The following is a 16175-nucleotide window of genomic DNA, read 5'->3' as shown; positions in this document are numbered from 1 at the left end:
AAGGCTCAAACCCATACCAGCCTACCAGCCACCTCTCAGCGGCACAACAGCGGAGCTGCTGGGGGAAAGAGCAGGTCCCTGACCAGAGGTCAGAGGTCATGCTTGCTCACCCTCGCAGAGGCCGCCATTAAGTAGTGAAGGGGGAGGGTAGCCGGGAGGTGGGAGTGGGGACGGCAAGGGGGAAGGGCCACGGGGGAGCAGGGGCGGGTAAAAGTGTGACGCAAGAACATGCACTTAAAAAACAAGGGCACAGATAACAGCACAATAAATACAACTATTTACAAAAGGCAGCCAGTCACAAGGGCAAAAACGGGCACAACGGGCCAGACACGCAAAAGAGGAATAGCAGAGGCAAGGCTCGAACCCCTACCAGCCACCTCTCCTTGGCAGTGGCACAACAGCGGAGCTGCCGGGGGAGAGAGCAGGTCCCTGACCGAAGTTGTGCTTGTTTACCCTTGCAGTGGCCTCCATTAAATAGTGAAGTGGGAGAGAAGCTCAGCTGGTAGGTGGGAGCTGGGACGGCAAGGGGGAGGGGCCGTGGGGGAGCAGCGGCGGGAAAAAGGGCGACGGTAGAACGAGCACTTAAAAAAACAAGGGCACAGATAACAGCACAGTAAATACAATTACGACTACTTACAAAAGGCAGCCAGTCACAAGGGCAAAAACGGGCACAACGAGGCAGACTGGCAACAGAGGAACAGCATAGGCAAGGCTTGAACCCCTACCAGCCACCTCGCAGCGGCACAACAGATGTGGCTGCTAAGGGAGAGAGCATGTCCCTGACCAGAAGTCAAGGGTCGGGCCATTCTGATTGGAATTAGGTTGGCCACTATCTAGAGTGACAGAGTACTGAAAAGCCCTGCGTATAATGCTATAAAGTGGTTGCCTTCAATTTAAATTATTTGCAAGCATTTTCCCCACTACTTTTTGTGTGTTTTACCTAACAATCTGAGTTGGCCAAGGGCATGCCCAGAAGTGGGTCCGATTATCACTATGCCAAATAATCCAAACTGTACCTCCCTGATAGAGCCTAACAAGGCTGAAACTTGTCTGGGATTGTTTGTGTTCCCTTCTAGAGGGGACTTTGCTTGGCAATTCAAGATGATCATTCACATGTAGAGCAGAGTCAGTACTGATTAGCCTAGAGTGGCATAATGGGTTAAACACCACAGACTTGAGGGCTACCCAAAGCAATTGCAAGTGGTTTGAACTATTTGCAAGCATTTCTCCCATCACCTTTTGTATTGATGGCTAAAGTAAGCCATGAAGAAATCTTATTTTAGTGTAGTGATAAAGAGCGGAACCATCACTCTTTGCGTTCTTTGATCTTGCAGTTAGTTGATTGTGCTACATAGCATCATACTTTTTTATGCTCGCTTATTCCATGCTAAACTCTCCATGTTGGAATTGATGTAAATAGATCATACTGTAAATAGGCCAGACGGGTTAATACGTAAACCAGGGTACTAAGGTTAATGGCAATATTGCAGAACAGTCACAATGATGTCCAGGGTCAAGCTAAATGATAATGTTCAATTTAGCAATGCTTTCTGAAGCTGAAAAACAGACATTTGTCACTAAACATGCACTGATTTGTATTCGTTGGAAGTTTGCGTTGGGACTTGTGAACCTGTGAGTGTATTTAATCTACTAACTGGTCTCTTTAGTTCGGTTTGTTGGGTTTTATTGGACAGATCACTTTGCAAAAAGTTTTTTCATCCTACATATATTTTCTGCTCTAGAGTCTTAGCAGTGTGTCATGGGGTCATGTACAAACAAGTTTCTGCTTGGATGCTGCATGGTCTCCTACTTGACCAATATGAAGAGTTCTTTGTCAAACAAGGCCAGTCATTGTCATTTGGGAACGTTTCAACTCAGGAGGAAGAGGATGACCTTGGCATTGGAGGGCTAACTGGCAAGCAGCTGCGAGAACTACAGGATCTGGTAAGACAATATGTATAAAGTTCTAATACCCAAAATGCAGACTATGTTAACTTTGTAGTTAATGTTGTCTCCTTTTTACAAGAATTCAGTTGATCTCAGACTGTGGAGAATGCGGCTCTAAAATCTGGTAGAGCCCCTGAATGTTTGAAAAAGCATATGTGTTGCCATTACTGAAAAGAGCATCTTTGGACTCAAATGAATTCTCAAATTATCGTCTTTTTTTCTGTTACTTTATTTGGCAAAACTGCTTGAAAAAGCAGTTTCTGACCATCTGTTGACCTCTGTGGAAGACAATCCTCCTTTCTACTCTTGCTGGATGAGTTTCCGCACAGGGCAGTGTGGTGAATACAGTGCTTTCGGGTTTAGATGCCTGTACCCCAGCAGCCTTTACCCTGTTTGTTTTGTTGGCAGTTCAACACTGTTCACCATCAGATCCAGCTGTGTCACCTGCAGGATTTTGGAGTCGAAGGGCTTGCTTTGGCATGGCTGTATGACATCTTTTTCTCAACACTCATAACATTTCTCTTTCACCTTTCACTTTCACAGCCAGCCCTTGCTTTTGTTCAATTTGTGTATGGTACCATTATCTTATCTTAATGACACCTGTAGTTTCGGAGTCTACCTATATGCAGATGATACTCAAGTTATTTTATGAAAATTCGATGATGATAAAAATTATGCTACTCAATTCATGAGTGGCTCGCCACGGTGTTTCGTTGGGTGAGCTTAAATCAGCTAAAGCTAAATGAAGACAAAACTAAAATCCTGAGTACTCCTTATCCTTCACCTTTTTCGAATTTGCCATTCTGGCTTGATGTACTTGAACCCAAGCCCAATCCCGTTGCTTGTGTTAGAAATCTTTGTGTTAAATTTGACAGTACATTATTCCTGCCTGATCAAATTTCTACTGTGTGCAAATCTTGTCCTTTTGAGCTTCACTGTATAGAGCACATTTTCTATCTGTTCATCACATAACAGAGGTTGCAAATACTGAATGCCTTTGTATCCACTCAACGGGATTATTGTAATTGTATTTATCTGGAGCTCCCTTTATATAAAATTCAGAGATTTCAATTAATCCAGAATTATGCTGTTAAACTTTAATTTGGCCTTAAAGCCTGAGAATGTGCCACTGCTGCCCTTGGACACCTTCCTGACTTGCTCTGAAAATTCAGTGTAAATCAATGTGTTTGGTTCATAAGGTCCTCTATACTTCACGTCTCACTGTTATATGCTAGATTTCAATTGTAGACCCATTAGGTGTTTGTTAAGGTCTGCGAGTCAGAAACTATTATTAGTTTTAAAGTTTTGTTGAAAAGGTAACTGTGCCTGAGCATTTTCAGTGGCTGCGGATAGGCGCTGGAACTCGTTACCCCTTCATATATATACATTGTGAACAAAATCTTCCCAAATATTGAAAAGTGTTGAACTCTTGGCTTTTCCCTAAATCACATGATTTGAGGTGGTAAAATGATTGCGAGATAACTCTTTTTTTTATTTTCTATTGTGCATGATTTTAATAAGGCCTTTTTTTAGCAACCAAGAAATCCTATTGTGGTTGTGTATGCTGCGCTATTTAAATTCCTAAAATACAAATACTAGTTTATTGCTGAAGTATTTTTTTTCCCCTAGTAATATAGAAACTGCTAATATTTCTTGCTGTATAAATTATCTGTTTAGGCAAAATACATGATATTGTCTTATGTGAGTTGACAAATGTCTTTACCCAAAGCCACCCAATAATATTTTAATTTTGCTGATATTTATGCTCATTGTAGAAGGGGAAGTTTTAAAAGGCGCTTTCTACTTTTGGTTTTCAGTATCAAATCACTTTAAAACTTGGGGGAAACAGATAACTTAATGGTTCTAAAGAGTTAAAAAAGAATGTAATTAAATCATCTCCATCAGATCAGATGTATGAAAGCTTCCAATTTAAATGGAGTGAAAGAATATAGCAAGTCACAAGGGTTACGTACATAGCGTTAGCCTTGCCACAAAACAAGGGAGCGTTGCTCAAGAGTGGAGATTTATAGAAAGATAAGAGGCTCAATTACGGAGGAATTCGAAAGTAGGTTGTGGGAAGAGATACACAGCAGGGTTAGATTGAAGATTTTAATAGAAAAGACTAGGATCAAATTAGGAAGAAAGGAGGAGAGGTAAAATGGATGCACGTCTGGAGATGTGTGGCAGGGTAGTCAGAGAGTGAAATGTGCCTTAAGTAATGGGGTGTCAGCTCCTTTTGCATGTGGGAAAGGGATGGCACATGCACGATATGATTGAAATGGATTTTCATAGCCCTGGCGCACAGCAGGAAATGGCCCTATATCTGTTCATCTCCTTCCTACATTTCTGTCTCAAGCCTGGTGATGTTGCTGAAGAGATCTTTCCCTCTGTTCCCAAGTGTGGTAGGATGTTTGTTTTCACTACCTTATAGGCGATGCAGCACCTCTTTATGTGGTATACGGGAGAGCAAAGAGAGCGGATGGACTTCTTTGATGGTAAGTGTGATTCTGTTGTGCTATTGGAAACCTTTGATCAGGCTGTCATAAAAAATGAGGACACTGTACGTTGGTGTTATGGGTTTTTGTGCGATTCTGAGGGGCAGGGTGCCTCTGTTTTGAAGAGCGAATGCAGTGCTCCTACAGCAGTTTTGAAATCCAGTTCCGGTAAAAAGGCCTTAATTGTCCAGAAAAAAAGAGATTTGTATGCGTATTTCATTTTAAGGTGAGTCCTGAAGCTGAAGTTGTTGAAACCTAGGGATTTAACACTGTTAGCTGGTCATGGAGTTAAGCTTTCTAGATTAGTTATGGCAAGGCAACTATGTAATTGTTGTTGAGCTTGACTGGCTTTGTAGAATTGGTTTGATATCAGTCTATGATATCCATCTTGAATTGCAGTGATGCTTATTGTTGTGACTAGAGGAAACCTTCAGGTAGAGTGGTGCGTCTTCAGCATACTGAGGAATATTGACTTTCGTCTAAAATGGAAACACACTAAATCTCGTCATACAGTTCGAGGTGCGTTCCCACCTTGGCCTGTCAATCAACCTGGGAGAGCCTAGTTACCCACTTACAAGCTTTCATTCTTGGACTTTTCTAGAACGTTCACTGTTCTCTTCCTATATTTTCACACAGCAATGAAAAATTATCCATCTGTTTTGTAGTTTGAAGGTCTTGTTATTGAACTACAGTTAATTTAACGAAATACTAGCTCATTATTTTTTATTTATTTATTTTACAGAGTTTTAGATAGCACGAACATGACCCGAATCGGGTATCCGAGCGCTGTACATAGCACCAGTTGCATTATATGAGGACACATTCATTAGTTCGAGCCTAGAGTCAGCGCACAAGCGCTGCTCTAGGGAAGATCTGGGGTAGTTCACTAGTAAGGGAAACCCCGCCCACTGCCCGCCAATTTTGTTATTGGCTACTGTCTTTGTCCATAGTAAATGCTGTCTTCTGATTGATTATGAGGCTTGTTAGTCCCTCCTATTATGGCCATGTTGTCATTATTACCTTCCCATGGCTACTGTCCCCTTTATTTCGGAGTGTTACATGGTAACAGTTATTTACACTGTCAGCACTATTTTTTCACGCCTTCTCACCCCCTACAGCGCCCTCCCGTTGTCCGTGCCCCCTCCCATTGTCCGTGATGCAATGCAATAGGTCTCGCTTAAATGTGACTCCCCGGTCTCAATTTAATTTCAATTCAATATGTTTATTAAGAATTTGGTGAGGTCCACTTAACCCCTTTGCTGTGGTGTTAATTTTGCCGCAGTGCGAGGGGGGGGGGGGGCGGGGTTGGGTGTGGCGCTCCGGTACTGATGACAGCTCCCGGCCGCCATAAATCACGGTGGGCATGTGCTAATGACGGCCAGGAGCTGTCAGAACTCCGCCCACTGATTAATTTTCCCGACAGGTTGGGTATTAACCGCACGTGTGCGTAGCGGCAACGTTCTGATGGCTTCCGGCCGTCATGAGCAGCAATCGAAAAGTTACCTCCTATACTAAAACAGTAAAGGATCAAATCCTGTTAAGTATTAGTACAATTTGGAAATATATCATATCATGGCAGCATCATATATTTTATATAAAGTGCATCATAAAGCAGCAAAAACATTTCCCTTAGGACTCATTTGAGATGGAAAAAACCTAGTTTAGTGCAAACATCAAAGAGGTAACAACAATCATAAATATATATTTTCCGCAAATAAAAAAGTAAATACAAAAGGTCGAAGAGACATGAGAACTTGGAGCTCTGAAGGCAATATAAGAAAACTAATTAGATGCATAGCCAACCATACTCTGGGTCTAATAAAGAAAATTTAAAAGATATTCATAAACTCCCTAAGAAAGTTTAAAAGTTTTGTGCATACTATTTCATTTTTTGGACAAAACCAAAATTCTCTAGCAGACAAAACATTTTTGATGCCATTCTGGATAAACATTGGATCAAGCCACCTAAATCCAGATGCAGTCAAAGCCGAACATAAAAACAAGAGATGATCAAGGTTCTGAATATCCAGATTACGAAAGTGACAGTTTTTTCTAACTTCTCTATTAGGTGACCAATTTACGGTTAAATCATTTAATGGAAAAAGGTTCAAATGGCAAAGGGTAATCCATCGGAGAATACCGTGGCTTAAGTTCCAGGAGAGGTACTTCTGAGGAACTCTTGGGGAAGCATTCTTGACTATTGTTTTCAGTCTGGCCCTTGCTCAGCAAATATTAACATATCTCTGATAGCTAATTAAGCCACTTGAAATCTTTAAAAAAGATTTTAATTCTGTGGGATAGAAGGATAACACGAAATCCTTTTGCACATTAAAATGTTGCAGTGCCAAGAAGAAATGGCAAAAAAAAGAGTATTTATACATTTGTCCTGCCAAAATCTCTTGTCGCATTAAACTCCTCAAAGAAAAAGGTTCACTGTTCTTTAGCTGATAACCCCAACAAATTACCCTAGCTAAACCTTGTGAAAAAACTTACCAGGCCAAATTCTAGCCTAATGGCGGCTATTGGGACAAGTGTATTTAAGTTACATAATTTACAGAAGATTTGGCCTTCGATCTTATCCAAAAAGCTCCATTCACTTACTAGTATAGGTTCAATTGTGTATAAGAAGGTAGGAGGAATTTTAGTTTTAAAAACTAAAAGCAAATGTGAGAAATGTCTTTGACCCAAAGCACTATAAAATAGGCGTAGACCATTTGCATGCGATGTCGCTTTAGAAGAGCGATGTTCAATATGGGGACTAATCCTTGTACTACTTGAAATAACTTACCCCAGATAAAGGTAAGAATCTACAATCTCTAGTTTTTCGGAACCAATTCTCCAATTAAAATTACTAACTTTTCTATTTTTTCCTCGTTTCATAACCAAAACCTTACTTTTAGAAACATTTATTTTCAAAAATTGTGCTGACGTACAGTTCTGGAGACGTGACAATTTTTTATGTAAACCAATAGGGGTGAGGTCAATAATTACAATATTGTCTGCATACCTAAGGCAGGGAAAATAACGGCCACCTATCTCCGGCGCTTCCCCTTCCATTAAGGAAAAATAATCCGGTAGATCTTTTACATATAGAGAGAACAGTAGAGGTGCTAATAGACAAACTTGCTTCAAACCGTTTTCCGTAGTAATTACTGAAGATAGGCCCAGAGTTTCCCCCATTAATACCTGGCACCATGTTTGAGACTGTAGAGCAATAATTAAGGATAACAGAGTAGAAGGCACCCCCATTATATATAACTTTTTTCCAAAGAAGCGGCCGGTCTACCTTATCGAAAGCAGTAGAAAAGTATAAATGCTACATAGACAGTTGTCCTGCGAGAGTCCGTATATTTCTCTTCTATTAGTTTCAACAAACCGATGTTGTTGAAAGTGGAATGGCTTTTCCTAAACCCTGCTTGCTCAATGGGGAGAATTTTCTCCTCTACTACCCAATCAGTGAGATTCTCCAGAAAACTGCGGGCAAAGATTTTCCCTTCTGCGTCTAATAAGGCTATTTGCCGGTAGTTACCTGGAAGATGTCTTTAGCCCTTTTTATACAGCGGAATTAGAATGCTACCGGACCATGACGAGGGGGTCCGCCCATTCAGATAGCAATATTCAAACAGAGGGGTAAGATATGTTGCCCATAATATTGGCTCTTTTTTTATAATTGACATGGGGATTTCATCTGGGTCCATTGCCCCTGAAGCTCTTGTTTTTTTAATCAGTCTAACAACTTCCTCCTTATTAGGAGCATTATTGTAAACTGAAACTTTTAGGGAGTTCATTCAAGAGAAGCCGGGCCAAAAGGAATTTGAATTTGCGGAATAAAGTTCCAGTAAGTGGGATTTCCATTCTTCTTCATTTATTGAAATGGGAAGAGATTTAATTCCAGTACCACAACTTTCCGCAATTATTCCCCAGTATCGTTTTGAATTATTTTTGGAAGCAGCATCTTTCAATTGAACCCATTCATAATCTTCCTTTTTTTGTTTTAAGGAGCATTTTTTCCATTGTCTTTTCCTCTTTAGTAAACCAATTAATCTATTTCGTTCCGGGGAATAATTCAAAAATTGGGCCCTCGCTAATTTGTTTAAATCCTTATTTATGTGAAATAATGGATTAAGACCAGGTCTCTGTTTAATTATTGGGTGGAAAGATTTAGAAGACATAACCATACTGTTTATACTATGACTATAAGTTTCCAGCAAAATTATTTTTGTGGTGACCTAAATATTCTGTTACTTTATGCTGCTTGTCGCCTATTAAAATGGTTAAAGACACTTAGTTTTGAGACTGCCAAAGAATGGCCGTAAATTCTGCCATTTGCTTTGTTGAAAACTACCGCTTTATCCTTAAAATTCCAAGAGCTCTCCCAAGCACAGGACAGCTCTACTTTTAAACTAATCACCATATGGTCACTAAATCGATTTCCTAAAATATTTTAAAAAATCAACCGAGGAAATTACATAATCAATAATGAGGCCACCCTTCGGTCCCTTATGTGTATTTTTCGCTGGGATATCTTTTTCTAGTCTCCCATTGACTACGAATGCCTCCAAATTTCTTAAGCCTTCTAGTAAAATTGTTCCTCTTTTATCGGTTCGACTAGGATTTGGAAATTGAGCAGGCGGTATGTTTAATGCTTCATCCTTAGCGGAGTTAGCAAAAAGCCCCAAACTATGGGTGGAAACTTTAATATTCTGGTCTCCAACCAACATTAGGTTCTTACATTCTGAGTTTTCGAGGATAGATGAGGCAAAGGCAAGTGGGGCTTTGTAAAATCGCACAGTGGATGCAAGTCAATTCACTTAAGCTCAATGGGGAGAAGACTGAGTGTTAGATCTGGGGGTCTCTAGTTGGCAGAGGTAGGTACCACTGTCCAAATAGGGACCCTTGCTTCTAGTCAGGGCAAGGAGATAACCCTCTGAGATAACCCCTGCTCACCCTCTAGGTAGCTTGGCATGAGCAGTCTAGGCTAACCAGAGGCAATGCGTGAAGTATTTGTACCAACACTCACAGTAACACAGTGAAAACACCACAAACTGACTCCACAACAGTTTAGAAAAATAAAGGTATTTTTAATCTAAACTACACAAGACCAAAACGACAAAAATCCAACATACACAGTTCAAGAATATGGTTTCAAAAAGAGTTCTTAAGGTTGCGTTAGAATTCTCTACAGATGCGTGAAAAGTTCACAGTTGCGTCACGTTTACTCACAGTACCTTTTAGATGCAACAAAGTTCCAAAAGCAGAAGCTGGTGCGGTGGAAAACAAGTGATGCGTTGCTCCTGAGACCCTGGGGAGGCGATGCGACAGCCCCGCTGCAGCAGCGGGCGTGTTGCGACGAATCCGGTCTGTATGGGGAGGAAGGCCACTTGTGTGGATTCCGGTGCGTAGGTTCTGTAGGAAGTCTGTTTTCGCAAAGGCACGATGCGACGATCTCGTAGGGGCTGCGACGATCTCCGGGGCGACGATGCACGGTCCAGCGGGGATCCTCTCTCTCGCAGCTCCTCGATGCGTTGATTCTGCGACGATGCTCGCAGCGACGTGATGCGGTCCGCAAGCAAGCGGTGCGGCAATCTCACCCAGCGACGACAGGCTCTGCGACGATACTCGCAGCGATGTTCGATTCTCCCGCACCGGTCTGGTGCGTCCCGCAAACGAAGGATGCGACGTCTCTGGCAGCGGCGTCAGGCGCTGCGACGATCTTGATCTCCGTAGCGGCGGGAAACTTCTCGCACTGTCGGGGATGCGCTCCGCAAGCGAGCGATGCGACACTTTTCAGTTTCAAAAGTCACTCAAGCTTAGCTTCAAGCTTCCCAGCTCAGGTACAACTTCCAGAGGCCCCACAACTGGATCAAGCACTCTAGGAAGGACAGAACTCTCTCAGCAGAGTTCAGGGAAGCTGGGGGTGAAGTCCTTTTGTTCCTGGGACTTCAAAACAGGGAGCCAGCTCTACTCAGGCCCTTGGAGATTCCTTCAAGACAGGGGACACAGCTCAGCAGCAAAGTCCTTCCCCTCTCCTTGGCAGCAAAGCAACAGGTCAGTCCAGCAGAGCAACAGCAGGACAATCTTCCTTCTTCAGTTTCAGCTTTCTCCTTGGCAGAGGTTCCTTCTTGATTTCCACGATGATCTAATTTTTTGTTGTCAGGGGTCCTGTACTTATACCCCTAAAAGTCTTTGTTCTCTTTGTGCAAGTGGGCCCTGAGCCCGGTCTGAACCAGTTCTGGGTGTTTCCTGAGTACTTTGTTTTGCTGGCTTCTGGCTTCCTTTCAGAGTGAGGGGCAGGGTCCTCAGCCGCCCAGCAGGGGGGTGGAGCCAGCATTGTGGAAGGCAGGCACAGCCCTATTCAGCCCACGTGCTAACTCCTCCCACTACTCCAGTTGCAAATGCAGTCATTCAGCCTAGTGCTGACTCATCCAGGGGAATTCCCTCCTGGGGAATTCCCCAGCCCCTGTCACTCTCAAACCAGACAGTCAATACACAAACAGGCCCAGGCACACAGAAGGGTCAGACAAGAGAACAGCAACTTTCTAAAAGTGCTGTTCTCAAACACAGAATTTAAAAACAACCTTTCCTAAAAGATGTGTTATTAAATTCTGAGTTCAGGGATACTAGATACTTATGTCCTATCTTGTTCCTATGGGAAGAAATGCTGTTAACCACTGTAGCCAGCATCCCCCATGTTAATCTATGGAGCAAGATAGCCTTACAATAGTGAAAAACGAAAATGGCTGTAATTCACTACCAGAACATGTTACCTGCACCAGTACATGCTCTACCTTTCACATACACTGCACCCTGCCCAGGGGGGTACCTTGAGCCTTTCATAGGGGTGACTGATGTGCACGAAAAGGGAAGGGTTAGGCCTGGTCAGTGGGGACACTGACCAGGAGGACATGGCAGTCGAAACTGCACGCAGGCACTGCAGTGGCAGGCCTGAGACACCATTTTAGGGCTACTCATGTGGGTGGCACAATCAGTGCTGCAGGCCCACTAGTAGCACTTGTCATCACCAGCCCTGGCACACCCAGTGCACTTTACTAGGGACTTCATGGTGATACACATATGCCAAACATGTATATCCAATCAGAATAACAATTTACATAGAGAGCATATGCACTTTAGCACTGATCAGCAGTGGTAAAGTGTGCAGAGTCCTATTGCCAACAGCCACGGGTCAGGAAAAATAAGGGAGGAAGAAGCAAAAAGTTTGAGGATGACCCTGCAAGAAGGGCCAGTTCCAACACAGAGGTGTTAATGTTAGGGAAGAACAAAGAGCTTTGGGGTCCCCAACACTGGCCCCCTGAATTGGGTGCTCTCCCCAGCCTACCAAATAAGCCCGCAATCTGGGTTTTATTATCGATGACCACCTCTCGATCAGACCTCAAGCAACAAAGGTGGCTGCGACCTGCTTTGTCATCCTCAAATGGCTTAGGAAAATCTTGTGGATGCTGCCGGCCTCCACAAAAAGAACTGTAGTCCATGCCTTGGTCACCTCTCGCCTGGACTATGGCAACATCCTCTATTTATGAGCAAACAAGGATGTTATTCGCAAATTTCAAGTTGTGCAAAAAGCTGCTGCTCGCCTTCTGTGCCGGAGCCCTAAAACAATCTCCGCTTCGAGCTCTTTGCGTGAACTCCATTGGCTGAAAGTGGAAAACTGCATCAAATTCAAAACTCTGACTTATATGTTTAAGATCAAAACAGGTAAGGCTCCCCAATACTTGAATTCCATTGTTAAACCTTATGTCCCCTCTCATCCTCTCCGTTCAGCCAACCATGCAAAATTCTCGGTCCCGAGGCACAGACTGGCCAGGTTGGGTGGCCGTTCTCTCTTTTGGTACCTCCAGGCGGCGCCGGGAAACCCTTGGGTAGCTGTGTGCCTTAAAAAAGCAAAATACAAATACAAATCTTGTATGGAATGTATGCATTCACAATTAAAAAGGACTCTGGGTTAACAGGATCTTTCTTGGTCTCTACTTTAATTACCTGAAATAAATTAGAGGAATGTGAGGTTGTTTTATAAGACCATTTATGGCTTGATCTAAGCAAAAGGGCGATGCCTCCTTGAGCACGTCCCCGCTCACCGGAGATGCAGGGCTGCTCATCATATAATAATCTTCCATGGACCAATTCGTAATAATCCAGGACTATTGAATACGTATTATATCGGCATTCTGTTCTTTCAAGAACCTCCATTTGTTTTTACTTATGCTCAAGTCGGCTGCGTTCCAGGAGACCAGTTTAAAGCCCTTGCTAGAAAGAATTCCCAGACCTTAGGCCTACTGAACTATTTGTATTCAGGGCCCCTACCACCCAACTCCATTTCTTGCTCTCTCCTGATGGGGTTTATTCACTTCTATCATTTATACAGTTAATCTGCCCGCAAGACTTGGCCAGACCTTCCCCTCGGTGGCCAGATGAGGCATCGGTCTTGCTGGGGACTAATGGCCGGCAGGAGCGCAGCTTGATGGTTGTCTCTTTCCCAACCCAACAAACATTCTGAGGTTATGGTGACACCCTGGCAGGATACTGCCTCTATTCCAGCCATGCAAGCACTTTTTATTTAGCATCAACTTGTAGTCACACCATTCTCCAACAGCACACTCAGTTTTCTGCGGGAAGCTCTGCTGGCACCTAAAAGCAGCACTATTCAGCATTTGGCACTAAAGACGTCACAAATCAATAGGTACATCCATAAATATGTAAGCACAACTATCTAGGCTTTTCACTTGAATGAATACAATATGTAATTAATTAGCACACAAATGAATGAGTGGATGAAACATTTATATCGAAACCGTGACGTGATTTGCCTGTTATTGTTCCAGCTAAAGAAGATAAGCCATGGTGGTAAGAGGTGGTGGGGGCACAGAATGGCTGTTGGGACACGTTGGCAGTGAAGTATGCCATTTCAGCAGAGAGGCCAAAGACCGTACTTCTGACTGTCTGCGCTGCTCCCGATGCTTCCTGGCTTCGTTTGGTGCAGTGAGCTCGCGAAACAGAGGCCAAGTGCCTGCCTAGAGGTTACTCATTTCACTGCATGACCCAAAAGTGATCAATTTAACACCACGGCCTAGAGGCGGAAGACTCAACACCTGAACATGGAAGTGAATCGGGTATCACCAGTTCAATCATGTGATTTAGTAGGATACCTCAGTTTCCACTAGTGCTCGGAGTAGTGCTTAGAAGTCATTAATATGGCATTAATGTCCAGAAAAGATTAACTTTGCCGAATTCGGTTCCCACTGCTGTATGGAAAGGGGCGTGGGTACCAGTTGCGCTAAAGAGGTTCAATAACACAATGGTGTAGCGCTTCTGATCGTGCAGTGTGTGCTGCCCAAACACTGGGCTGTGTATTGTGTAGATAACTTGTATCTTCCCATATCGTTCGTCTTTTCACTTTTCTGATATCGGTTTTCTTACTTTCGCTGTAAAACCCAAGCACACACGCTCTCTTCTGTCAGACTTTATTTCACCGATCTCAACTCGATATACCCCCACGCCTCCATTTCCTCTCTTGTGCCGTCCTTTCGCTGTCTCCATTATCGCCTGGTTCTTTCTCTAATTCCAGTTCAAGCCTACCAACTTTTACTCGTTTCTCCTTATGGCTTGTATCTCTCCCACCATCCACTGCCTCCCCCTTCTTTCCTCCCTCTTTCTCGTTCATGTCCTTTTTCGTCTTCACGCCTCTTAGATCCTTTATTCTCTCTTCTGTTATAGCTCCCGTCTCTTTCACCCTCCTTTTCATTTCTCCCTTTGTCATTTTTTACTCCAGTCTCACATTTTATTCTCTTCTTGTTTCTTTCCTCTCTCCGCTTCCTCTCACCTGGCTTCTCACCCCCACCCCAACTTCAGTTCCCTTTTTCTTTCTGTTCCGTTTTCTTTTCTCACCCCATCTCATCACTCCTTCTTTCTCTTAGTCTCTTTCATGTATTGCCTCTTCTCTTAAATTCCTTTATCTTTCCTGTATCCCCTCCATTTGATTCCCCTCTTCTCTGTTCCCTTTCTCTCTGTTTTATTTCCATGACGTTTTCTCTAGTCGCCCCTCGTTTTGCATCACTTCCTTTCAATTAATTTTCTCTTCTCATCCACACTTTCCTAAACTTAACTCCCAGTCTCATTTCTTTCCAGTAGGCGTCATCATATCTTATTTCCCTTCATCATATCTTCTCTCCCTTCATCTTTCAGACGTCTTCGGTCCACCCTGTTTTCATTCTTTCTTCCTCCCCAGAACCCTTCTACACAACTTTTGCCTCGCGAACTCCTCATACAATCTCTTGTGATTTCCTTGTGCACAGAAGTGATCTGGTCTTTCCTGTGTTAGAGGTTTTTTCGCGTAGAAATCGACTGCAAGCCAGTGTTGTTTACAATCACGTGTCAGACTCCAGTGCCGGGAGGCGTTTCATATGTAGACCCTATAGAAGTGCATTAAGAGGCTCGTTTATTTCTGCAGTGTTTCATTTATATAATGTTAAATGCAGAGGCCGACTAGTTTTCTCAGGAGCTGGGGAATTCCTAGTATGACTGCGTCCTTCCCAGTGGCTATAATATACTCACTATCCGATTTGACCGCCAGCTCTTTTGGACAGTTATGTGCTGTATGCACGATCTGTCACAAGGACCTGTTTAAATATGTGACAAAGAAGGCCCAAAATAAGCCTCCAGGTTAACTAAATAAATTAGCAGTCTGCATCATATCTGTTACAGTATACACTTGCTAGTTTGTCATTTTATCAAAGATGCAGATTATACAGCAGATTCTGAAATATGTGGCAAATGCAGTAAATTCACAACTAAATGGGAAACACCGCAGACTCAAAATGGAATAATTCCAGTGGTCCTGACTATAGCACGACTTGCAGAAACTGGTAGCTCTGATAGCAGAAGGATGCAGGAGAGCTCGGCTCTCTTTAGGCTCGAGGAGGCACTCATGGGACCTCAGGCCAAGTCAGTGGTGGACCTCTGACTGGAACCATGCTCAAGCCATCATTGGCTCGCCCACTTCTATCCCCGAGAGAGTGGAAGGCCTTGGTTGAGTGTTGGAATCACACGTGGATCAGCTTTGGATCAGCCTGCCAGGCAAAGTGGTGGTTACAACTGGGTGACAAATTCACAAAAGTGTTTTTGTTGATAGATACGATGAATTGTTCAGAAAATGATACTTACCTGGTGTACATCTATTTACACCTACACAATTGTATGCTAAGAGTTTGTCCAATTACACAGGAGAAACTTTACGCTAGGGTTAGGAAGTAGGCTTTCCAACGTCTGGTTAGCCTTCTGGGTTGGTGCACACCAAAAATAATGATTTTGCAAAATTCACAAAGTCTCTCTTACACTTCTTACCCTGGAAAGGGTTAGAAATTTGCTCATGAAAAGGGCAGGAGTAAATCTCTTTCCAGGGAGGGAAGGCGGGCAAAACACTCCTAAACTTGGAAGGCATGTAGGTAAAGGACCTTTTACTTTGGGAAAAACATGTTCTCCTGTGTAGAAGAAAAAAATAAAGGTGGTGGCTGTCCCGAATGCCGGCTTGTATTGTACGTACAGTTCCAAGGTTGTAGGAAGCCCAAGTTGACAAACAAATGCTTTTTTTTGTGAAAGCGCCCCATACGGCGCTTTCACTAAAGAAGGGTGCGTGGCCTCTATTGATGTGAAAGAGCGGTATGGGGCGCTTGTAAAGAACAACAAAATATTTGCAATGCAATAGGTCTTGCATTTGCG

At 43.2% G+C, this 16175-nt stretch overlaps 1 protein-coding gene across 1 annotated transcript in view; it reads left to right on the top strand.

The window, feature by feature from the left end:
- TUBGCP4 (tubulin gamma complex component 4) overlaps nt 1–16175 on the top strand; it is a 380747-nt gene that overhangs the window by 89984 nt on the left and 274588 nt on the right. The window contains exon 7 of the mRNA XM_078683319.1: nt 1743–1944. Within this exon, the coding sequence (XP_078539445.1) occupies nt 1743–1944 (202 nt within the window). The remainder of the gene's footprint in view (nt 1–1742; nt 1945–16175) is intronic.

Source organism: Lissotriton helveticus, chromosome 3_1, assembly GCF_964261635.1.
Source record: "Lissotriton helveticus chromosome 3_1, aLisHel1.1, whole genome shotgun sequence".
Taxonomy (NCBI): domain Eukaryota; kingdom Metazoa; phylum Chordata; class Amphibia; order Caudata; family Salamandridae; genus Lissotriton; species Lissotriton helveticus.
The sequence above is the reverse complement of the archived record's forward strand: the minus strand, read 5'-3'. Positions and strand labels throughout refer to the sequence as shown.